Source organism: Balearica regulorum, chromosome 1 (assembly GCF_011004875.1).
Source record: "Balearica regulorum gibbericeps isolate bBalReg1 chromosome 1, bBalReg1.pri, whole genome shotgun sequence".
Lineage (NCBI taxonomy): Eukaryota > Metazoa > Chordata > Aves > Gruiformes > Gruidae > Balearica > Balearica regulorum.
This window is the reverse complement of record NC_046184.1, coordinates 132,701,616-132,726,910: the sequence shown is the minus strand read 5'-3', so window position 1 is coordinate 132,726,910 and position 25,295 is coordinate 132,701,616. Positions and strand designations below refer to the sequence as shown.

General features: G+C 43.8%; 2 protein-coding genes across 5 annotated transcripts in view; both read right to left on the bottom strand.

Moving 5' to 3' along the window:
- MAP3K15 (mitogen-activated protein kinase kinase kinase 15) overlaps positions 1 to 2,329 on the bottom strand; it is a 92,264-nt gene extending 89,935 nt beyond the window's left edge. For both annotated transcript variants that reach the window (XM_075775458.1, XM_075775467.1), the window contains exon 1: positions 1,621 to 2,329. In XM_075775458.1, the coding sequence (XP_075631573.1) occupies positions 1,621 to 1,951 (331 nt within the window). In that variant the 5' untranslated portion in view covers positions 1,952 to 2,329. The remainder of the gene's footprint in view (positions 1 to 1,620) is intronic.
- Positions 2,330 to 16,663: 14,334 nt separating this feature from the next.
- The window catches only part of SH3KBP1 (SH3 domain containing kinase binding protein 1), a 235,832-nt gene continuing 227,200 nt past the window's right edge, over positions 16,664 to 25,295 (bottom strand). For all 3 annotated transcript variants that reach the window (XM_075775507.1, XM_075775514.1, XM_075775524.1), the window contains 5 exons: positions 24,832 to 24,941; positions 23,356 to 23,481; positions 20,666 to 20,937; positions 19,191 to 19,254; positions 16,664 to 17,734 (listed from right to left, as the gene is read on the bottom strand). In XM_075775507.1, coding sequence (XP_075631622.1) covers positions 17,693 to 17,734; positions 19,191 to 19,254; positions 20,666 to 20,937; positions 23,356 to 23,481; positions 24,832 to 24,941 — 614 coding nt within the window. In that variant the 3' untranslated portion in view covers positions 16,664 to 17,692. The remainder of the gene's footprint in view (positions 17,735 to 19,190; positions 19,255 to 20,665; positions 20,938 to 23,355; positions 23,482 to 24,831; positions 24,942 to 25,295) is intronic.

Genomic DNA, 25,295 nt, shown 5'->3' with positions numbered 1-25,295 from the left:
GACTATTTTTAACAGTCTCCTTTGGAACAATTCCTGGTTCAGGACTATTCAATTAGTTTTTAACGGACACTAAAAATGATATAAAGTATTTGCTGACTAAACCTGGACACAGGAGTGTTGCAGGAATATCCAGTAACAAGGCACTTTACTATTACAAAGTGATATTAATCAGTGATTAATTGACCTTGGTCCTACAAGATGAATGCAAAAGTCTGCGAAGGTAGGCCACATTCTCAGGCAAGGGACACTCACTTTAAAAACGTTTTCTTAAGTTGCTGCATTCTGAATAACTGTCTCAAGCTCTCAGTACAATGGAGAGCAGGTGTGTGCATAAAACATTAATAGGACTATTAGAAACAGAGAAATAATTTAGCATTGATGAGTACACTATTATGCTTACTTTCAGAAGAGCTACAAAAATACTGGAGATGATACACAAAGAAATTGCTAGTTCATGGTTGTGTACTACGACACACAGAATATATTTATTACACACTGGCCAACCTTGCTTCCCTGACTGGGAAGTTAAAAAACAACAACAACAAAGGATGTGAGTTCCTCAATATTTGGGTGACTTACCAGGGAATGAAATGGACTCATCATCATATGAGAATTTAAAATAAGACTAAAGTTTTAAGTATTCTTTAACACATCTCATGAGCAAAATAGAGTTCTTCCAGTGACAGAGAGACATGAACATGGACTTGCTAATGGTACTTTCCCTCTTTGGAGTCTCTTAATCCCCCAGTTTACTAATGCCTGCTCATACGGATATCAGAAAAAGTATGTCTGCACATCACATATCTTGATTAGTTTTAATAATACCTATTGACTCAGGGGCTTCCTCTGCTTGCTCAAAAAGCTCACAATTCTCTGCCATAGTGTCCAACCAGCCAGGTGTTTTTTTGAGTGGAGAAGGGACAGCAGCTTTCTTTTGAACCGTTAGACACCAGTCACCAGCTGGAGCCTGGACAGCGTGGGCAATACTCACAAACTTTCTTCCTCGGGGCATGCTTCTACACTCCCTTGTTCAGAGCATTGCTGGATCACTCTATTCCTGGCCACATGCAAGCCAATTTCATTATACGAAGTTAGAGCGGTGAACACGAAGCATATGGCCAAGCCAGATCAGAGGCTTTTGGCTGGCCTGTCTTCATGCTATGTCTCACTCTAAGCTCCCAACCAGGCCGGGAGCTGGAAGAGGGTTCTTAGCAAAACTCACTTGCAAGAGTTTTGCCAGTCCTTAAAGTTCGGTTGGTACCATAGGATCTACAGTCCTGCTGGGGCAACACACCGTGCTGCCTGAAAAGCCGGTGTAGGGGCCTGATTTTCTTCTCACACCTCCTCATCCATGTGCAGGACACTCCTGAAGACTGGGCTCTTGCTCCCATTACGTGAGGTTCCCCTCACAGCCATTTTCCTGTCTTCACAACCCTTCTCAAGACAACCCTCGCAGTCTCACATTTGCCCCGTTCCCCCACTTCTCTGGCCTCTCCTCACCTTTACTGAGCCTTGCCCAGCTCGGCCGGCCGTGACCCCACATAACCCGGGAAGGTGGCACCGGGCTGGGGCGAGCCTGAGCCCCCGCCCCGCTGCCCCGCCTCAGCTCAGCCTGCTCACCCGCGTCGTAGAAGGCGTCCAGCACCGCTGTCTCCCCGAAGTCGAGCTCCCCGAAGTTGACCGTGCCGAGCTGGGCCCCCTCGACCTCGCAGGCCCGCAGCAGGCACTGCCGCGCTCCGGCCTCGGGGCTCCTCGCCCCGGCGCCCCCCTTGGGAGGGTCGTTCAGCACGTACACGGCCCGCAGGCAGCGCGGCCGCGGGACTGCCGCGCCGACCTCCACCGCCTCCCCACCGCCCGCCGCCGTCTCAGCCGGGCCGGCGGCCGGCAGCTCCGACTCCGCGCAGGGGTGCGCCGGCTCCGCTGCCGCGCTGCCGCCCCCGGGGCTCTCCATAGCGGCGTCGAAGGCTGAGGGGAGCCCGTGGCTGCCGGCAGGTGCTCAGGCGGTGCCGCGCCCCATCGCAAACAGTTGGGCAAACTCCGGCGGCGCCGAGGGAGGCGGCTCCCTCTCTCCTCGCGGCCCTTCCGCCCGCGTTTCTCCCCTTGCCTCGGCGGTTGGGCTCTGCGGCCGGGCGGCACTGCTCAGCGACCGGCGGGCGGGCACGGGGACGAGGTGGGGCGAGGTGAAGGCGGCCGGCGCGCAGCGGAACTCAGCGCCGCCCTCGCCGGACGGGACAGCCCGGGGGAGCCGCGCGGCGCGGAGCCCAGCTCCCCCCCCCACCCCCCCGCGGCACACTCAGCTCCGCCGCGCCTTCCCGGGACAAACACCCTCTTTCCCTCCGCGACCAAAGCGATACTGAGGGAAATAGCACCGTCGGGGCGATCGCGCCTCGTTTATTACTTCTCTTCCCCGCCCCTCGCCGTGCAAGCTGTACCTCCGCGCACCGCCCGCTACTCTGCTGTTATTATTGTTATTATTTTACATGGCACCGTGCGCCCCGCTCGGGTTCCTCTGAGGGTAACAGGGGTTGGGTTAAGGCGAGCGGGCTGCGGGGAGGAACCCGCCGCTATCGCCCCCGCCCTTCCCCCAGGCTGCCCTGAGGGGCCTTTCCCCCTCACCGCGCGCGCGGCCGTTGGGAGCCGTTTACCCGCCGCCTGCCGTAAGGAGCCGGCTCACTCCCGGCTGGGCTCCCCGCCGCCGGCCCCGAAAGTGCCGCCTCCGACCCGGGGGGTCTGTCTGCTGTTGGCATCTGAGAGCCGCCCTGCTTCTTCAGAAGCAAAGGCAACCGCTGCCTCTTTCTCTTCCCTCGACTCGCTGTATCTTAGTTTTTTCCCCACTGATTCTTCTTTCTGTTATTGGTTAAATGACTTTGACTACAAACTCTATCAAAAGTTTGGATAATAATAGTTCATCCTTCTATTCCTTGACTTTTCTTTACAATCTCCCATGATCATGGCAAAAACGGCTCTTAGAAACTCCATGGCAACTCCTGGCTTCTTTATAAGAACAAAATTAATTTTGACCATCCCATTTCCTAACACATTTTTCTTATTAGCTAAACTGACAACCGCAGCCTTGGCTTCAGCACTGCTCTTGGGCCAGTTGCTGATTTATTCCGCAAGAGAAAGGCGGGCTGCGTGTGGATAACTTTGTACCTCAGCCTTGTACCCCAACTATCAAAAGGACACCAATACACAGTATGGAAGTCACGGTCTACCTGCAGTCAAAGGAACAGTGGCAAACTGTTTGTATTTGAAGCAGTAAACCGGGCAGGAAAGCTTTTGCATCTCATTTTTCACTCACTGTGACAGAAGAGGTTTTAAACAAACAGTGTCTTCACCTTTTGCTGCAGCATGACTCCTTATGTCTGTCCGAGGTTAATATATTTAACATGTGCTGTAATACAACAAAAGGAACTGAAGACTTAGAGCACGGCATTTTCCTCTTTAGGTGTCCGGCACCGTGGTTTGATGACCATAATAAGAATTGCAGTAGCCAGGGTTTTTTGAGATACACTCCAACAGGAGGATAATATTGCACTGTGCAGTGTTTATGTTTGCTTGGTGCCTCATAAGGATTTTAGAGAGAATGTGGAGAAATAATTTAAAATGCAAATCTGTTTCTCATTTTGAAGAGTTTGGGGTAAATAAACTGTTGGATTTAGTCCACAGGTTTTGTGTGTGTGTGTGTGTCACGTTCCTCCAAACATGAGAGTTTGGAGGAATGATACACCTTGACCAGCAGAGATCCCACTCACTCCTGGCAGCTTTCCTCTCTAGGCAAGAGGAAGCCTTTTTATATGACAACTTGAACTTTATTAGCCTTCATCCAGTAATGCACCAGTTAGTTGATGTAACAGGAGAAAAATCTAAATCTACGTTTAGAAGATACTCAGTGTGCACATTGAAGCCTTTGACCAACAAAAAGCACTAGCACATACATTTACGACACACCCCCCCCAATACAAATCCCACGTTATATTTTTGCATTAGAAGAAAAAATTGGTTGAATGGCTGGTATTCAAACTTGAAGTGAAAAATACAGTACTGGCAAAATTAAGGGATTGTTTGCATGGGAAAGCATTTATCTTAAGAATATTCTTGGGCTTTCAGCAACTAACATGCAAAAAACAAATTGCAATTTAATGAGTTCAGAACCACAGATACATGGTGTGGTGCTTTCTGTAATCATGAAAATTGTTGAAGTGTCAATTTAGAACAAATATGTAGGCTGGAATTGCTTAGCAGGATGCCACTGAGACACAATAAATAAGCCTTTTCTGCCTTCTAGTTAGATTATCAAAATCTAGTTTGTTGTAGATCTAAGACGTGTCTTTGAGTTTCATTTTGCAGTTTTTTTAAAATTTGGTACCATTTTAAATTGCTTGCTGAGAGGTCTGTCAACTTGGTCTGGAAACAGAGTGACAGTCTCTCTTAGTAGATACTTTATGTGAATGTAATTAAGAAAAAGGTATTTTTCCCCTTTTCTTAATTATATTCCCTCATCTTCCAAACAGTATCCTCACTGTTCCTTGGGCATTTTTCCTAAGAAGCTGCTGCATTCTGAAGATCCATTTTCAGTAGTTTAACCTGGTGCAATTTGTCCAGAGTTTGTATGCTTTTTTTTGAAGCTAGAAACAAGGAGCATTTTTAAAGGAAGAAGCTTCATTTTGTATACTGCAGCTGAGTTTTCAGAAACTGTGGTACGCCGGACATTTCCACTGAGCAACAGTGTCTTCAGATCTTACAGGCCACCTGAGTGAGAACAAATGGGAGATTCAGACTTTGGGATTTTTGAACTGTTTCTGTGCAAACCAAAGAATGTTAAATCTAGAAGAAAAGAGGTAAGTCATGCGACGCTTTTTCCTCTTTTGGAAATGTGGTCCAGTAATGAGGTTATAAAAAGAGCCACTCTGCCCCTAGAGTGGCCTATTCAAAGGTCCAGGCCAGAAGTGAACATTTGGCTTTCATACACCTTCCCAAAACCTTTTCCCTTGGCATAGAACCCAGCCTAACAAAACCGAGCATAAACCCAAGAAGTCAACATTTGCTCTTATACAGTATCAGAAAGATGATGCCACAATTTTCTCAAGCAGCGCTTTGCACCTATCAAATCCACTTAACGCAGAATATTAATTACTGCTTAGACACAAGGAGCAGTATGTTCACTGCAATTCACAAAGACAGCAAATAGTCCAAAGAAAATGGATGTCCTTGAAACCACTTTTTTTTTTTTTTTTTTCCCATTTTGCAAATCCCTAAGCAGCAGTTGTTTCTCTAGCCATAACGGCTAACTGGGAGCGAGTCCTTCCTTTCCGCCCCCCCCCACCCCGCACCAGGGCTACAAACTGCTGTAAATTTATGTAAAGTTTGAGCCCACACGTAGACATGCCACCTTCTCCCCTGATGCATATATAGCTACAGCATACCTTAGCTTCCCTTTTGTGAAAGAAAACACATACTAACCTGGTGGCATAAATGTCAGGCTGCAACTTCATTGCACTCTAATGTTTTCAGCTGTAAAGAGGGCTCCTCCCATTTTACCCAGAGTCAGGGAAAGCTAAGATCTCTTGGTTCGAGTGGATACCAACTAAACTAGAAGACACCCAGGTCCATGGGGAATCTGCAGATCTGAACTGTTCCTCCAAAGTGCAAATCCACCCACCTGTGCCCTGGCAGCATTTCCTTAAGACCACCTGCCAGCACGCTAGCTCGGGCATCCATCTCACCCGGTGCGGAGGTGCCCAGGAGTCCGTCCAGGGGCACTCGGCACGGACCAGCCTCAGGCGGGGATGCATCCTTAGCCACGACCACATCTCTCTCCTGTCCTTGTGTCCTAGGCAGAGAGCCCACAGCCAGGGCCAGGTGGCAGCGTCCTGTATCGACTCCGAAACACTGCCAAGGCAACAGCTGCCTTGCACAGACATGCATCCAGAGACCCTGAACATCCTAAGTGTGAGAATTTTTTCTGTATTGTGAAGATCAGATACTGGGAAAAGTATTTTGATGTCTGAATTCTTTCCTGGCAAGCCACTGTGCCAACCTTCCACAAGATAATGTGATTCGTGGTGGTTAAACTATTCCCAGCAAACACCTTGTTAACGGACTTTTTGGTGTCACTGTGCTAGTGCACTGCCCCGCTTATTTTCATTCACAGTGCGCAGATATCCAAGTAACCATACAGATACTGCTGTCATGTGGATGTGGAGGAAAAATAGTTAATTTCTTTAATGAACAGGAAAACAAGATTATTTTTTTTTTAAAGTATGGATTCAGCCAAAAGATGTTTTCTTTTTCAAGATCATTATGGAGAAGCTTTACTTTAAACTTTAAACTTAAAGTTTAAGTTTAAATAAAATGCTGTGAATTTGCCCTAAGGAGTCTAACAAACTGCTTGGTTTTGTTCAAAAGTCAGATTTAAGATATTAAGTCTGTATAATGGAAGCTAAACAACACAGATGATTCTTGAAGAAAAACTTCATGAAGAGGAGGCCTAAAAATGCTGCAAGCTTTAAAAGTTGACTTGCAGCAAAGCACGCCTGTTTTGCAAGGGGAAACTTGTATGCCTCAGAGCAATAGGAAGTCAAAACCCCTTGGCCACCAAATCAACATTGGAAGTGGATTCAGAGATCTTGGGGATTCCTTTGCTCTTCTTTCCCTGGAGAGCGTGAGGCCTCACAAGCTCATTTGCCCTGCTGGCAGAGAATGAAGGCAAAGGAAATGACTGCTGGGTCAAAGACTATAATCCCTGGCGCAACTTTCTACTCAGATCTACTGTTCTGCACAGGGAAGTACATTGCACACAGCATCTCCTCGCCACTGCCCTTTGCAAATGAAAGACAGTGATGCCCTGATGGATCACAAAGGGTGACCTTTCTCTTCTTTTCCTCTCCGCCTGCCTTGGAGAATGATAATTTTATACATACACTCTGTGTGCTCACAGGCATGCAAAATGTAATCAATTTCAGAATTGGCTTTGATTCCAAATTCCTCATTTCCTGTAGTTTTCAGCACACCCGTCACTCTAATCAAAAGTTCTTGTCTTTGGATTTTGAGTCGTCTTTGGGATCGTGAGTAATTAAGGAGCGGAGGCTAGCAAAGAAGACTTGACACATTTGAAATTATTCAGGTCGTCTAATAGCTTCCACAAAGCCAGGATTTCACTTATAGATGACTGTGCACATGTGAATTAATTTAAAAAAAAAATCCAGTAAATACAGTGGCAAAGGGAAGGATTAAAAAACCCCCCAACCTTTCCTGAATTTCCATCAATGCAGAAAACTCATGTGGCTGATAGTTGGCATTATTTACATTATTTCAATCAGACAGCTAGATCAGATCAATCATGCAAGACTCAGGCATGTGCATTTATAAAGTCTGGCTAAAACCTTTGTTCCAATTTAAGTATCTGTGGCTCTCTGGCCTTCACCACTCAGTTCAGAATTGGAGGAGCAAACAGCCAACTTAGAGCCAGATGCTAACTGAGGTTCTCCAAAATAGAATCTTTAATCAATTAGCCAAACAGAAAATCACCTCCAGTTTTCAACACATTTCAAATAACGTTTGGTTTATACTTCAGATGGGAGAAAAACAAACCAGGCCTCATCCGGAAAGACCTCCCTGAGACCCTGAAATTTCTGAAGCCTGCTAAGACAACTAATGCAAGAGAAAAATCTTGAGAAAACCTGGGGAAAGAGAACACTTTCAATTTAGTCAGGAGGATGGAACCCTCAGCTGGCCATCTATATCATTCTGATTTTTAGTATTCAAGTACTAGATATTAATACAATACAAATCTTAATTAATTTAAGTATTCAAAAAAGTAATAACTAATACAACATCAGCCCTAGATTTCTTCCTCATACAGCAGGTTGACACGATCAGTATTTTCTCTTTTGCAGTCCTAAACCCAACAGGTTGCTCCTTGTATTAGGTCTCTCTCCAATTCAGCAGGTCCTAGGGGTAAGAAATACACATTTCCTTGAGGAATAAGAAGCAACTTCAACAGGTCTGGTTTAAAGTGTTTGCATGGGCAGAAGATTAGATATTCTTACTGGGCCTGATTAATTTTCCTGTCTTCAGCTTGATCAAAATATCTTTGACTTCTTTACGTGTCATGGCTCAGTGCTTTCCTGGCAGTTGTTCTTCCACACTGTTTTAAGACAAGACAAGATTCTCACTCCTAGCTTTTCTCAATTCTCACTAAAGAAACACTCATAGTAAGTACCATCCAAATATTCACTTTTATTCCAGTTAAATAGGCTTGTTCTGTCTACTGATTAACGAAAGCCCAGCAAAATTGTGACTGTGGCAGGGAACACGAGGTATGCACACATATTATACAAACAGTGGAGAGGACTAGAAACATGGCTCATTTTATTCCCATTTAGGCTATTTGTATATTGCTCTAGATGCCAGATACATGAGGATACATGGGGTGCAGAAGCTTAGCAAAAACAAAGCTGTCAGTGCTGCTTAAAAGCATTTAAAATATCTGTAATCACAATGGTTTGGGTATTACCAGTTGGGACTGTGGAAAATAAAGGAATCCTGAAGAGGCAAGAATCACTCTGAAGTGACAAATAAAAACCCTCATGTGTTACATTGATAATTGCTTTTATAGTAGGTACTAATGAAAGCTTCATATATTTAGGCAAATATGGAAATTTAGTTGTTGTGGTTTAACCCCAGCCGGCAACTAAGCTCCATGCAGCCGCTCGCTCACTCCCCTCTGGTGGGATGGGGGAAAGAATCAGAAGAGTAGAAGTGAGAAAACTCGTGGGTTGAGATAAAGACGGTTTAATAGGTAAAGCAAAAGCCGCACACACAAGCAAAGCAAGACAAGGAATTCATTCCCCACTTCCCATGGGCAGACAGGTGTTCAGCCATCCCCAGGAAAGCAGGGCTCCATCATGCATAATGGTTATTGGGAAGACAAATGCCATCACTCCAAACATCTCCTCTTCCTTCTTTCCCCAGATTTATATGCTGAGCATGACATCATATGGTGTGGAATATCCCTTTGGTCAGTTGGGGTCAGCTGTCCCGGCTGTGTCCTCTCCCAACTCCTCGTGCACCCCCAGCCTCCTCGCTGGTGGGGTGGTGTGAGAAGCAGCAAAGGCCTTGGCTCTGTGTGAGCACTGCTCAGCAGTAACGAAAACATCCCGGTGTTAGCAACGCTGTTTGCAGCACAAATCCAAAGCACAGACTTGTATTAGCTACTGTGAAGAAACTTAACTCGATCCCGGCCAAAACCAGCACATTTTCCACCTCTTATTCCATACCATTTATATCATGCTCAGGTCCCACACTTAGATCCTCATTAATGACTCTGCCCTTCCCATCCTTTGATATAATACGCAGATATCATTCCCTTAGTCTATGGACCACCCTTGTGAAATGTCCATAAAATGTCCTGAAATGTCCACAAAATGTCCATTGAGTTCATTTAGTCCGTGACTTTGAGCTCCATCTGTTATGGTGATCACTCAGGACAGAAGAGGTGGTGTATTTCCAGTACAGTCTCCACCCCCGGTCCCTTTGGACCAGACGATCGGATTTAACATTGCAATGAACTCCTCCCCTTGCCCTTGCTCTGGCTTGGACTTATCCACAGACTGCAGTCCCTCAGGGATGTACCTGCTCCAAGTGGAGCCTTATCTATGAGCCACAGTCTCTCCAGGGGTACACCTGCTGCCGCATGGACTGATCCACAGCCACAGTCGCTTTGAGATACACCTGTTCCAGCGTGGCCTTCTCCACGGGCCACAATGCCTTCCGAGATGTACCTGCTCCCCTGTGGCCTTACCCACAGCCAGTCTCTTCAGAAGTGCACTTGCTCCAACATGGCCTTACTCATGGCCCCCTCCAGGGGTGTGCTTGCTCTGTCGTGGGCTCATCCTTGGCCACACGCTTTAAGGTGCTCCAGTACAACCTCATGCACAGCCACCAATGCTTCAAGGTGTACCTGCTGCAGCATGGACTTATCCACAGCGACAGATGCTTTGAGGTGTACCTTCTCCAGCGTGGACTTATCCTTGGACCACCATCCCTTCAGAGGTATACCTGCTGCGGCACAGACATAACCATGGCCACAGATGCTTTGGGGTGTCCTGCTCCCGCATGGAGTCATCCACAGGTCACCATCCCTTGGACTGAAGTTCACGCAGGAGTTCCAGCCTGTCCAGTACAGCAGCACAGAAACAGCAGCGATGCCCCAGCCATTGGCCAGCCCAGCAACTTCAATAAGAATCCTTAAATTGCACCCACATTTTCTTCTTGTTAAGGCAGTCAAGAAATTGCAACATTAAATACTAGCTTGATATATGAAGAAAGAAGTCTACCAATGTCCAAAATAGGGGTTTTTGTTGTTTGTTGTTTTTTTTTAAATCAGTAAGTAGTTCACATCCATGAACTAGCAGTGTGAAAAGTCATGGGAGAAGCAGGCAATAATTGGTAGGAGCACAACTAAGGCACCGAGTGAGACAGAAAGCAACATTAGCTTTTCTGAAAACGTCTAGCAACTATTTTCTCTGCTCGCGTGATACCCTTGCTTTGTAAATGTGAGCTTATTAGCATTGGGTCTGATTTTAATATTTGGGTTTGGCTAGGTGCAGCTCTCAGTACTTGTAATGATGGGACCTGAATGTACATCATACATACCGTGACTGGTCTACAGCTGGTCCTGAACCTCTCTTGGTTACACAGTGAGACAAGATGCGATGCAAGAGACTCCACCTTCTCTGCTTTGTCAACTTATATTACATTCATCCTTTGCTAGAGCAGTGTCACCTGCTCGAGGCTATTAAAGCCACTGCCAAATAACACATCACTCTTGCACAGTTAGAAAATTTTACGGCCAGATACATTGTCACTCAAGTGCAGCCCCTTTTCAGACATCTATCTGCCAGCATGATAGGAATCATCCCAGGAAAGTTTTATAATGCTATAAGCGAGACCTTCAGCCCATCATTGTGTCAAATCACATTTCCGTCAAAGTACCGAAGAGTTTCTTCCTGCACTTTGCAGTGAAAAACAAGTTCAATAATAACTCACTTCCTGTCCAAATCCAAGACACCTAGAAAGCACAGAACATTCTTGACCTTTTCACAGGAACCAGTACACGCTTTGCTAATAGCCTTGTAATAGAAACATCTCCCTCTTCTTTTGATTTGGGAAATTCCAAATAACAGCTACTTGAAGAAAAGAGTTGAGCTGATGATAGCAGTAAGATTTCCAGAAGCAGTAGTAAAACTAATCCTTTTTGTTACCTGACAGCCTTGTTTTTTCTCTAGAAGTTTAAATCCAGTTGGAGAACTATGAATTATTTCAGTATTGCTCTGGAGTGTTCTTAGCTATTCACACAGCAACAAAGAAGTAAACTGTAAGGTTATTATTTTGGTGCACACACACGCATGTGGGACAAATGTCAGATACTCTTTCTTACATCCCTAAATGAGAGGATCGATGAGCTGCAGATTTCCATGCGACACGCACATACCACTGCAGCAGGCAAACAACTTGTGGAACATCCCATTTGTTTTGTGAGCAGAGCAGAGGCAGAGCAACATCTCAGTCCAGCCTGCACAGAAAGAGCAGCCAGAGCCTGCAGAAGGCAACTAGCTCACCTGAGCTGCAGCATCAGCACCTTCACATGGGCAGAGGTGGTGGGCTGCATCCTTAGGTGGGCAGCTCCCCTCCTGTGTGTCACAGGGGTGCTCAGACATACATTTCTAGAGCGGGAAGATGTCAGATTCGAGACAAGAGGAGGTTTAGAGTCTGAGATTGCTGATATTTATAGTTATGCAGGAGAAAGCTGAGGAAGCATAAGGCCTGAGTCAGGGGACCTGGAAGGTGAGTGAAAATGTGAGTGCAAGAACTCTGGCTTACCCCAGACTTGCACCCAGCTGGAGAGAGAGGTGCTGCTCCAGCTAGTGCATTGGTGACAGGTACCTGCTGCACTGGTGACATTTGGAAGCTCTGAATCAGCACTTTGACTGAATCAGCCTCGTTGACTTTAACACATCCCAATTAGTCCAAGTCTAACATTGAAGCTCATAACCATTGCAGTAACATGGCACCCCTCTTGTGTTAGAGCTCGCCAAGCCCAGGTTATTGAGCTGCGTTTCCAAGGTGAACAGGTGGTTCAGGTCAGAGCATCAGAAATTTTCCATTATCCTGCAATCAGTGACACACACCAGGCACAACTGCCTAATCACAATGCAAACATCCTGAGCCCCCGGCAAGACACTTGCCGTCCATTAATGAACTAGCTTTCTCCAGCCAACACTGCTTTTGCTGTGTCATGTTTCCCCCTGCCTTGTACTTTTATTGGCTAAATGGCTGCATCTGTCCTTCCAGCAGGGCACAGGAAATTTGGTTCTTTGAATCCAGAGTGGCCAAATTATCTAGCTGCAGCAATTTCCATGCAGGTGCACCTACTTTTCTACTTATCCTTTCTTAGCTGTTCTTCTGCTTTTCGATGGTTTGTGCTGAGAGAAAGAGCACGGTGCACGGATGATGTGAACTGTGCTGTCTCCTGCACTTGTTGTGCCCTTCACAAAGAAAACCATCTCCAGAAGGGGGTAAACCCGAGTGACAGCTCATCCTGTGGCAGGGACAGCTGCCCAGCTTCATTTGCACTTCCTCTAAGGAGAGCCCAAAAAAGCGCTCTCACAAAATCCCAAACTCTTGGTTGCTGTGCTGTGCTCCGAGGAGGGGAAGAGCAGCCTGACGTGTCCCTTCGTGTAAGCTCGCTCGCCAGCCGGGACGAGGAAAATGTTGTATTGAGGAAAATGATCTCCCCCATCACAGGAAAATGCTGGGTCTGGGTGCAGTGAGGTGAAGGGGTTTTACCAGACAAAGTTTTGAAAACAGATGCTTCTTTAGTGCCCTGATACGCAAAATTGCTTGTGAAGCTTGGTCGTTCTGATCTGATTTGCTTTGTCATTGTAATTTTCAAGTTTTCTCCTCCAAGAGAAACAGCCTATTACAACGTTTAGGATCGTACTGATAAAAGCCAGTTATATTTTCCTGTGACTATCAGCTACATTCTCCTACATAAAAAAAAGAAGGTAAGACAGTTCAAAATCTGCTTATCTGAGGGGCTGAGAGAGACTGGTAGGCCCTGCCTCCCTACCTTAACCTTTGCCATGTGTCAGAACAATTCTTCTCATGGTTCTAGAGATTTGTCTAGCATTAGAGTTAATTAATGTGCTAAAATACACTAAGCACTTCAGTTTGTAGGGTAACAATTTCAACAAAAAATTAATTTACCTCTTAAATTTTTCATCCTACAGTACTAACACATGTAAAAATATGCTTAAATTTCTTTTACTTGGTGTTTTGGGTTTTTTTTAAATGCACAGGAGCATTAAGCCATTTTGTTAGTTTAGCTAGTTGCACTCCAGACCCCCACACTGCCTAATAGTGGAACTGTGAGCACTGAAAGGGGAAATTCAGCTGCGTTGCTGATTGAAGAAAAGCCTGACTGTGGCAGCACAAAGTCCCTCAAGCACCCGTTCCTGAGGCTGCCAGTGGTTTGCACTATCTACCTGTAAAAGTTTGTGCCTGCACAGGATTGGAAATTGTATTAATTAAAAGAGCCAACATGAAACAGTGTGTTGAGCACGTCTGACAACCTCCGTTACCTAAGTAGAAAGCGGAGGGGAGGGTGGCCGGAGCTCTGGCCCGCCTGGCACCAGGCTGGTGGGCGTCACGGCCCCTCAGCCCCTGGCAGCACACACACACACACCACCACGGTTTCCTGAGGACATTTAAAAAGTGTATTTTGCTTCCAGGCTGGGAAGCACTGGCACCCCCTCACCTTCAGGGGAGTTATTTTGCAAAGGCAGGGAAGGGCTGGAGCGGAGGGGCCATGGTGGGAGGGCAGGAGGAGGGAAGCAGCTGCAGGGAGCGGGAGTGAATGTGCCAGGCCATACGCAACCAGCTGCTAATTCCTAGGCCAGCTCAAGAGTCAGCTGAGGCCAAAGGTGCCAAGTGAAATCTAATTTCTGGCAAAAGGGTATAAATAGCCATGGATACAAGTACCTGGTTTAGGGTAGGGAGTTCAGCTCCACCCCTTCTGGCTCTTTTTACCCTGAGGATTGCCCTGAACAGAAGCCAATGCTTGGAGGACCCTCTCCTCGCCAAACCCTACAGGAACCGCAGCTGCCCAGCGGCACTGCCAATCCCCCCCCCACAGTTGAAAAGCCTCTCTGATGCAGAAGTTGCGGAATGGTTGGTTGTTTCTACTTTTAAGGAGTATTCCCACCCTGCCTTTTGAACCACGGCTCGCCTGTGTGAAAAATACCTTCTCTCTAACCTGCTTTCACGCTTCCCTCATCAATGCGCCTCTGTCCCGTTTCCAGCTGCAGGGCCCTTTCTCTGGAGGAGAAGCAGACGTCAGAGACCTCACACCTCTTCCCGGGCTTGCACTGCAGCAGAGGCTGCTGAGCAGCCATTCCGCAGGTGGGAACGCTGCACATCGCCCCCACCCCAGCTATTCTCTCTCTTTGGCTTCTGGCCCTTGGGTATTTGTGGGACCCATGAACTGCGGCGCCTCTGAACCCCTCGCTCCTGAGGCAGGAGCACAAAAGCCCCAAACGGAGGCGAAAAGCTGTCAGCATGGTTACGATTGCGACGTGGCACAGCCAAGGAATTCACAGGAACACCAGACATCTTCACGCCACGCCAGCCCTGCAGCAGCAAACGTATTTTTTGTGCCCGCGCATAGTTGTGTTCAATCCTTTGACCCGTTAGCAGAACAACAGATCCATCTAACCCTTTTGCTCATTTACAAATGGATTGTTAATAAGAAAAATGCAGAAGATGAAATGTAAGTAATAGAACTTAATAAACACTTAGAATATTTACCATCTAATTTCCAGGTAGAACACTAAGTGCTATGATCCCACATTAAGAAATACTCGCCCCTTTCGGAGTTGAAAAAAGACTAAAAGAACATAAAACTGTTTTCTTCATAACCTACAAATTTTCCAAATCAAGAATTTGAATATCATCATCCAAAGGCATGAACCTGATGTTTCACATCTGACTTCTACATGTAAACAGAAGTCTATCACAAGACCGGTGTGTGCATGTTAATGAAAAGTCATTTTACGCAACTCTTCAAACAACAATATTTAATCATTTTCACATCAAAATCACTTTGTAGCTCACCAGCATTTTCTGTTTTCCTTTAAATATAAACTCAAACATTTTAAAAAGCAGCAGTTTATATCCACAGGTTTAATGCATAACTGATCCTCTTTAAAAAGGGCAAATCCATATGCTATGTGAAATACTTTCTATTATTATAATAAAATCCAGCAAGAAGAGCGTGTATTTCTACAAACTCTCTTCTCCCAGAATAATAAACTTTCAAAACAAAGCATTTTCACAAAATCTTATTTAACCTTCTTTTACAAAGCATGATATATGTTGGACTTCTAACTTGGATTTATAAAATGACAAGTTATCATCTCAATGTGAGGAAAAAAAAAGGAATATAATCTGATATAAGGAAACTCCATGCCAAATACAGAGTTTCATTTGCAAAAAATGGAACATTTCTGAGATGTCTCTTATATTTCCAAGGTACAACTCAGGAACTGGTACTTTATTTACCACAGATGCAATAGCTTATCTTCTTCCAGCGATGTGATTAGGAAGCCAGAGCTGTTAATTTCTGGATGCGTGTTGCAAATGTATGACTACAAACTCAAACATAATTCTTATTCCTTATCACTCATTTCCTCCTGTTCTCCTAACTCTGCTACTAACTTCACAAAAAATATGGAAGTAATCTAGAAATCTTTATTGCTGGAAAGCTATGATGGGACTATCATCCTTTGTATAAAAAATATTTTAATGCAGTTATTTAGAAATGTTAAAGAAGAGCATTTCAGTGATAAAATAAGTTTATTAGTGCTTCTGTTTGAGTACACTGAGCAATGTATTGGGACTTTTAAAAAAAAGCTCAAGTTTCACTATCCGATCTTTCAATCTCAAACACCACCGTTACAACAGAAGCATGTGCTATGGTAGAGGAAATCATCCCAACAGTGAGGTTCTGTATTGCCAGTTGAGACCCATAAAGCAAGATTCGGGTATGGTGGCATGCGTACTTTACACATCTATGCATATCAAAAAGATTACGGGAACTCTGCTGACCAGGTGTGAACGTGGCCAGCAAACTGAACGCTATGTCTCATCCAGCTGCGGGCAGGCAGGGTGGTTAGCCATGATACGGGATGGGGCCAGCTCTAGCATTTGATGAGATGGCAAAGAGATCCTTTGTGGGGGTTTTTTGGTCACTCTGAAGCATCACCAATACCACTCACCCACTCATTCCATGCTGTGCAAAAATACGCACTATTTAAATGCTTTAACAGAGATTGCCGACAAGGTACGAGATACCCCGCTGCTGGTAAAGAACACGCAAAACCACACACAGAAAAACGAGAGACCTTATTTTGAAAGGAGGAAAGCAAACAGAGAAACTGGAAGAAATGAAGTAAGCATTAGGTTCAATAAAATGACGAAAAGCAAGTCCTGCTGCAAAAACAGGACTATAAAGTGTATCGGTCCCTAAGCGTACAACATACTGTAGCAAACAATACCACATAAAACCAGCAAATGAAGCAATGTCACACGATAGAGGACCTTGTGCATGAAATAATACAACTTTTTATTTGTGTTTTATAGATTACTTTTATTTATTTTTGCTTTAATAATGCATATTCTGTTCACTCTGTGCAAAACTGGGGACAGAGGCGGGTGTTTAAGTCGTCTAATGAAAATCAAGCGGAGATGAACATTCAAGTTGAGGGAGAGGCCTATCAAAACCAGGAAAGCTAAAAAGCCACAGCTGCTCAAGACAAAGCTGCTCTCAGCTGCGCCCTTTTGTCCTGCCACCTTGCACAAACCTGGCTCTACTGACTGAGCAGCTGAACACTGAGAAGGTGACCTCCGCCGGACACCGGGGACAGGAGTCGTCGTGGTAGCTACATTAAGGAGACCTGGCTTGCAACCGGCTCTGGTCAGTGTGTGGCAAAGAAAGGCACAAATCATTGCAAAGACCAGATTTCTGTTGGTTTCTTTCCTTCTTGTAAATACATTGCTGTACACAACGTAAGTTTAAATTGGAGGGCATTTGGGGACGTAAAATTGCATATTTAACAGAACTTAAAACCATAACAAAAAGTAGGCTGTTCTATCTCAAAGCAAAAATAATCCCTCCAGCCCCAACGTTAACATTCATTCCTGGCTATATGCAGTACAAACATTTTAAAATCTGTGACAAAAGACAATTAAAAACCAAAAGTCAAAATCATAAAGCTTGTAAACAGATAATCTGAAATACACTTTATTTATGGAAAAATATCATCAAAATAGTACCACTATGGACTAAACTGCCTGAGTTTTCATTTCACCTAGGATCTTGAAGTAGAGAGCCTTTAGCACAAGAAGATCAATTTCAGTCACAACTAGTGCCGCACTGCACTGCGTCGGGTGGAAATTTTGTCCTTGCTGTTGGTGGTTTTGTTGTGCTATCAAAAACTGTTGTGCTAATCCTTCAGACAAAGGGTTGTTGAGGCAATTCTTAAATCATTTGGCACAAAGTTATTTTGGCTGGGGCATAAATTTGAGTCTCAGTCATGAAGAATAATGCAACATTCCACCTAGCAAGTATTCACTTTGATTGAAGAGCTTTCTTTATGTCATTAACTTCCATCTGAAAAGAAATAAGAAATATTTGTGATGAAATTAGATGCTTTAACAAACTGAGGCATAGTTGGTGCCCCTTGAAAAGCACATGTTCCATCTTGTCCACAGGTGTCGAGTACGGGTTTTATACTACTCTTTTTTCCTCAGATTTCACAAATTGAGGTAACCTCAGCTGTGTAAGATGACCACTCACAGCTTCCTCCCCTCAGAGCTTGACAACTATAGTCATTGAACGTACCACAAGGCCTTTCAAACTCTTGAAAGTACAACTTTTACAAGCCACGTGGCTCGCTGCCAGGAATTACTTGCAGAATGAGCACTGTGTCCATGCACCAGCTGCTGCACTTACAGCCAGCACAAGGAAACTGAACTGCTAACAATGAGCACTCGGAGCTGAGCAGCAAAACCTATTGTCGCTCTTCTGTAGGGACGGTTCTTGCCGTAGGGATGGCGGTTGTCTTCTACACCCATCAAGCCTGTGTCCAGGCACCTTAAAGGCTCTGCTCGATGTACAGCTGTGTGGTAAAAGGACTGTGGTTGAAACCATCATCAGCCCTAGTTGGATGCTTGGCCCCTCTGACAGACACTGGAAACTCTGAGGCAGGGGTATTAGATTTATTCAAACACACCCACAGTGCTCAACTGCACTGTATCAAGACAGTCTTCTTTAATACATAGACGGAGAGCTGTGCTACTTTATGACCATCGGAGCACTCTTAAACTAATGCAACTTTTGCTTGTTGAACTCTCATCTTTATGTAAAGCTAATAATGCCACCTCGGCTAGCATCTGAACATTTATAGAATCATAGAATCATAGAATCTGTAAGGTTGCAAAAGACCTCTAAGATTGTCAAGTCCAACTGTCAACCCAACACCACCATGTCTACTCGCCCATGTCCCGAAGTGTCACATCTACACATTTTTTGAACACCTCCAGGGATGGTGACTCCACCACCTCTCTGGGCAGCCTGTTCCAATGCCTGACCACTCTTTTGGTGAAGAAAGTTTTCCTAATATCAATATATGATTCTACGATTCTATATGGAACAGTATTCCAACCATATCAACACTAAGACAAGCCTACTACAAAATATAAAGCTTTGGGAGACAGCAAACCATTTAAAAAGAAATTATTTCACTTGTGACAAAATGAAACTATTAACACTGAGACTAAAAATATCATAGTTTGAATCCTGTATTGTGTTTAATTATTTTTTTTAATTTGCCTACCTGTGCTGATAAAGTTTTAGGTAATTATCAGGCTTTTCAGTAAGAACCCAGTATTGCAATCTATATGACACAGACTGGCAACACTATGAAGGTAACAGGTGTATCCCTTTCAGAAATGTTAGTAATTTTTGATTCACTGGAATCTAAGTATCTAGCAGAGCTTTATGTCCTGTACCTGAGGCTAAATCGAACCTGCCAATACTTCCATAACATTATCAATATTTTAACTACCTGCAATCGTAGACGGATCTTCTTTTCTTCATCCAACTCAGACAGCAACTGTTTAATCTCTTTTCTGTTAAAAGAATGAAGAAAAAAAAAAAAAAAGCTTGCAATGAAAAGGAATAAATTAGTAAAATACAAAAGATCACCTCTTGGAGACGTATTTTCCTTGCTTCACTAGTTACCTCTTTCCCTCTGAACAACTAATTGAAGTCAGTATACTCTTGTATACTATATGCTATATTGCAGAGAAGTGAGACTCTATAAAAGCACAGCACTCCCCCCACTCCATATGGCTAATGAATAATACATTTCCTCCGAACAGCCTCGCATCCACAGGCTTTGCTCTAGGCTAGCCGTATCAACTCTGTATCAGCACCCAGTTGCCTTTTTTCCATACGAAATGAGATGGATTGGCTGTTGGTGGGTAATAGGAACTGGTACACAAATCCTGCCCATGCTATCACATACTTAAGCCACTTAAAAGCTGTTTTCGCCAGCAATATAATGTAACCTTCAACTTCATTTATAAGACTTAACGATCCCAAATATGGATTCGTTGTCATCCGTCTTTGTCAGGAAGGAGAACAGAGCTTTAAGGAGGAGACACCTTCTCATGTTCCCACTAAGTGACCTCACGTTGAGACAGAAACCAGTAGGTGGAAACAGCCCTTGCAAGAAGGGCCGGGAAGACCAGAGGAGAAGGGGCCAGCCAGCCTGGGAAGCGAAGCCGTGGGGTTCACTGGCTAGAACCATGCCCTCCCCATCTTCTCCCAAACTCCCCACACACCTCTCTTCTGCCACAGTCTCTGCACGCTGCTTTCCCTTTTCTGTTCCTGCCTGGGCTACCCACAACTGACAGGGTAAGTGAAGGTTTACCTTCCAAAACATTAAATATTCTCAGGAATAGAAAAAGCTACGGGCCACTCCCAATTTCTCCTAAGAAATGAGCAGCTTAAAGAAAAGAGAGATGCCCAACACTAAAATACTAAGATTCATAAACACAAAGGCCTTCAAATGTCCTAATCACAATTCAATTACTTCTTTTGTAATACAAGCTTCCTGGGAAAATGTGCTAACAGTCAAACAACAAATTGATGTAATAATTTTAGGAACTTGTAGTAACTTTTACTACAACTAGAACAAATGCACCATTAAGATTGATGCAGATGAATTCCCAAATAGTTATTGGCAAATTAAACACCGTAAGAACCTTATTCACTGCGTATAGCTTGTAACTTAACTTTTTCAACACCCCATAAACATCTGCTTACATCATAACACAGGACAAAAAAGCTGTTTGTTACAGATGGATAGTGCCAGTCTTTCTTCCTGAGCTTCTCACCCCTGAATGTGTTCTGTCAGATGAAAATCACTCACAAACTGTGCAGAGTAACATACATGAAGGCGAGCTCAGGAAGAAACTGCCACCACCACGCATGAACAGATGCATCCCACCTGCAGTTGTGATTTGCAGTACTTACTTTTGCTGGTCTTTCATGGTTTCAATGATGGTTCTTAGCTCCTTAATTTGCGTTCTCAGCTCCTCCAGGGCAGTCTGACCTTGGCTCAAGTGCTCAGTCTTTGGCTTTCCTTCAGTACCGAACAGGGATGGGGAATTTGACCTGTGGCCTGTTGTTCCCATAGCAATTGAATGAAATCCAGGCGACGGTGAAGGGGATAGTGATGGCTGCACATTACTTCCACTAGCCAAACCTCCTGGTTTTGGAGGCAAGGAAGTTTTATTATCAGACACCTGCAACAAAAAGAATAACATTTAATATCTGGAGAAATCTTTATGAAAATCAGACCTCTAACAAATATTAAGTATTTTGCTGCTCTTCAGTAATGTTGAAAGTCCACAGTCAAACATGGACAGTTTTGGCCAAAGCATGATCAATATTACAATTAGTCATTATCTTTGTACATGTACATCAGAGGGGGTCTAGCTGGCATGCAGAAGTTCAGGCAGCTTCAGTAGGACTTTCCTCAGTCGCTACAACCAGTCAGCAACAAGTGTTTCCAATATCTCAGACGCAGCAGTGAAATGAACTAGAGAATGATGCTCCGTGTTTCTTTCACTCAGAAGTTTGCGAGAACGTACCTACATCCATGGATGTCTCCTGCAGAGTACAAAACTGCATGGCCAAGAATCCAAGTTGTAATTTTTTGCAGATTAAATTTACCATCGTCAACTAACCATTGAAGGAATCTTCAACACCCGACATTTTTTCAAAATTTAAAAATGTGTTACATGTTGCTCTTAGCGTTAGAAAAATAGCAAAATATTCCTTCAGTTTGCTTGTTGGTATGATATAAAAAGAAAAATGAAATCCCATGGTTTCAAAATGATAATATATTAATAAGAAATAAATGTACTGTACTGTCCTCTGTTCACTTAAGTTTCTGTGAATCCCCATAGCTAACAATGGCTCCTTATTCCTCCAGGAACTAAACAGAAAAACGCAGCATTAACCTAGTTACGCTGGAGCCATGTGGCTGGCTCGGAAGGATCCCATGCTTCTTGAACTGCAATCCAGTGCTCTGCTTATTAGACAAGGTATAGAAAAGCTGAAGGCCACCTACCATACAGGACCAGCTACTTCACTGCATACACAGAACAGTGTACCTACAGTACAGTTATCACAATGGCAAGTAAGGTAACTCTTAATTATTTATCATATTGTTATTTGGCAACGCTAACGTGTGCATTATACGACAGCTACTAGGAGTATCTGAAAATCTGATTTGGCCAAGAGTAAGAAAAAGCACTAGGCAACCCTCCAACTCTATCTTTGGAAAAGAGATACTGAAGTTGAATGGCAAATAGGATAAGATACTGAGAAAAAATGGTGTGGAAACAGCAGGAAGCATTCTAAGGGAGGACTTGGGGACTGGGGCGGTGGCATTAGCTGTTCAAAGTAACTAGTGGTAACAAAGTAACAAAGTTAGTGGCCCGGCTGAAAATTAGGAGAAAGTGTGATGGGGAGGGAAGCGCAGGATCCACCAAGTTCTGCAAAAACCACTCTTCCCCACCACAGGAGTCTGACTGAGCGCAGAACCCGTCCTGGGCAAGCGCTCCATAAAAAACGCGTTCTGCAGAAAAAACGGTGGGACCGTAGAAGTAAAACGGTGTTATAATCACATGTTGAATCACACCAGTGGATCGAATGCTTGACTTCATGACCTTAATAATATTCTTTTAACATCTTATATATATGTGTGTGCATGTGTGAGTAATGTGTACCTAGACACAGATCTTTCATGGATAATAATCCTTACATCAGTAGATGCAAGTTTCCTTTGGACTGAAAACAGATGTCGAGCTGAGTTCAAACCTGGAGCAAGTCTCAACGGGAGTAATCCACACTGAACACCTTACTCCAGAGCTTAAGTGGCTATCAACATTAAAGCCTCAAGCAGCTACTTTCTGATAGAGCACTCACCTTATTTTACAGGAACAACATGTACATCCTTGGCATACCAGCACATAATTTACAAATGTTGGCCCGAATATTCCTTAACGCAGGTGCTCCCAGAAGAGGGAGCTCTATAGCAAAACATTATGCTTATAACTTGATCGCAGAAGTGCGTGACTTCATCTTTCAAATACTTTTGTTCCACTATTAGAATGTAATCTTTGTATTATTAATGGTATCCTTATGCACTAAAAAATAGCTCCAACCTCTAAAGCCTGATCTACATACTCCTGTAACATTCAACTATCCTATAGTTTTCTATCAATATACAGTAAGAATGGCACAAGCCTATAAAATGAATACAATTATACCTGTATAAAAAGTGATTATACTTGCAAATGGAAATTCATATACTATTAGAGTAGCTCAAAGAGTTGTATTTTCTCCGCTTACAGACTCTTCTAATGTAAACTCACTTTCCAGCTGCTAAAAAAGGGACCTTTGTTTCTAAAATTTATTCCCCTAGCTTCTCTGATTCTGTGAAATGTATTTACACTAGAAGGATTTTTTTCACAATATGGTTATGGAGACATTTTAACTGTGCAATTCACTTTAGACTTGCATTTCAAATACAGACCAATCCTTTGTAACCTTTACCATTTTAAGCTTCTGTAAAGGACAAATTACCAGGTGACTGTTGAATCAAATTCTAACAATAAATATAAGGTTAAACTGTGGCATTCCAATTAACTTACTTGTGATATTGTAACAGTTCTTGATTTCCTCGACACTTCAATAGTTTTGTGAGTAACGGAAACATGTTCCTCCTTCTCTTCTTCAGGACTTGGTGAGTCAAAGAAATCAGGGCTTGAAAGGGATGACTATGGAGACAAACACATACACGCCAAGAGAGGGGAAAAAAAAGCAGATATGCAGGTATTTTAATTGCACAAGAATTTAACAAAGGAAGACGAAAACCATTTATGTGATGACTTTTTATTTTTATATCCTTTTCAGAGTAATAATACTTAAAATCAGGACTCCCCCTCCCCCCCCACCCCCTTTTTTACACCGGATTTTTAAGGCTTGAATGCTTTCAAAGCATTCATGAAATGAGATACACTTAAGAGCTGGATTCAACATTAATTTACATCTTTGCACTGCATTATATTGTAAGATGAAAGCACCCTCCTGTCCGCAAAGAAGAGCTGTACCTTAGCTGGATGCTGAGCGCCGTGCTGCGGGATGCCAGCTCTGCCACGGCTTTGCTCAGCGCAGGTCTCGCTTTGCTGCTCTTCAGAGGACCTGTGCCGCTGCCCGTGCACGCTGCTGGCACTGCAGGGCTGCCTTGCGCACAGCCTCTTTGTAAAGGGGCAAACAGGGAAGGGTCTTTCCACCCCTTGTTCCTTTCCCCATAGATTTGACAGGGGAAGAAAAACCTTTTTACTTGTCTTTTATGTTTCTATATTTATGTACATAGTCAATTTTGAAAGCTTTCTTTTTTGTGTTCTACTAGTTTCATAATAATTCTTTTTGATTCCCTCCACTTTGTTTTTCTTCAGCAACACGAACACGGGTAACCATCAGTAGTTGCTCTCACTCTGATATGCCAGAATGCAAAAAAGCATGGAAATGAAAAAAACTCCAAACCCCAAAGAAAAAGACACTGTGGTTTCCACAGTAAGCACTGGTTCCCAAAGTATGGTTTATGAGACCAACTTGTCTAAAGATACATATTAGAGAGTGAAATTTAAATCACCCTTATATTTACAATTGTGAGCTTAATAAGAAGAAACACCTGATGGCTCAAGGAGAGCTGTTGAAGGCTGAAATGGTCTGTTTGTCCTCAAAATCTGGTAAATGTCCTAGAGAAACCAAGAGAAACGCTTCTTTTGGGAAACACTTTCAAAATCCTTAATACTTAGCACAAACTAGTTTATTCCAAATATTTTTATAAAGGATTCTTCTGGCCTCAGTCATGGCTGGCAAGGAATACTTGGCAACACCGAAATAAGGGGGTACAAATCTTACAAGGGAAGGAATGTTTTAAACATCAGTATTCAAAACACTGGCAGCCTTTTGACACTAATTTTCCTGAGCTGCATCTCTCTGCCTCACCGTACGTGTGAAGGAATGGCTCTGCAAACGTAGTAAAAATACCAGGGTACACAAAGGGGAGGGGGGGAAAATCAGAAAAAAGTATTTTTAAAAGAAAAGGAAAATTAACTTACAGATGTGAGAGACTGGGAGGGTGGTCGCCTGCCAGTAGCTTTTGGTCTGGTTGTAGTTGGATGATTAAGCTTCTCAGCAATTGGTATCACAGAGTCAAAACCTTCCAAGTCTTGAAAATAAAACAGAAAGGATTTGGTTTTCTGGCAATTGTCCTCAAAGGGAAAGGACCGCATTTTTTTTTTTTTTCTAATTTCAAAGAAATCAAATCCCATTTTCCCCATTGTGTCACAGTGTTTGGCGCATGTTTAGCCACCATGATGGCACTAAAAAAATCCTGGAAGTCAAAGGCAGCTGTAATCCAGTCGCCCTTGCCAAGCACAATTACCTTTCCATCTCAAACACAATAAAGCAGAGGGGGAACATGTAGAGGAGCCTTTGGCTTTGTTTTCGGCATAGTGAAAGCTAAATGACAACACGGGTCCTATGGCATGGAATAAACAGTTTCAAAATTTCCACCTTGCTA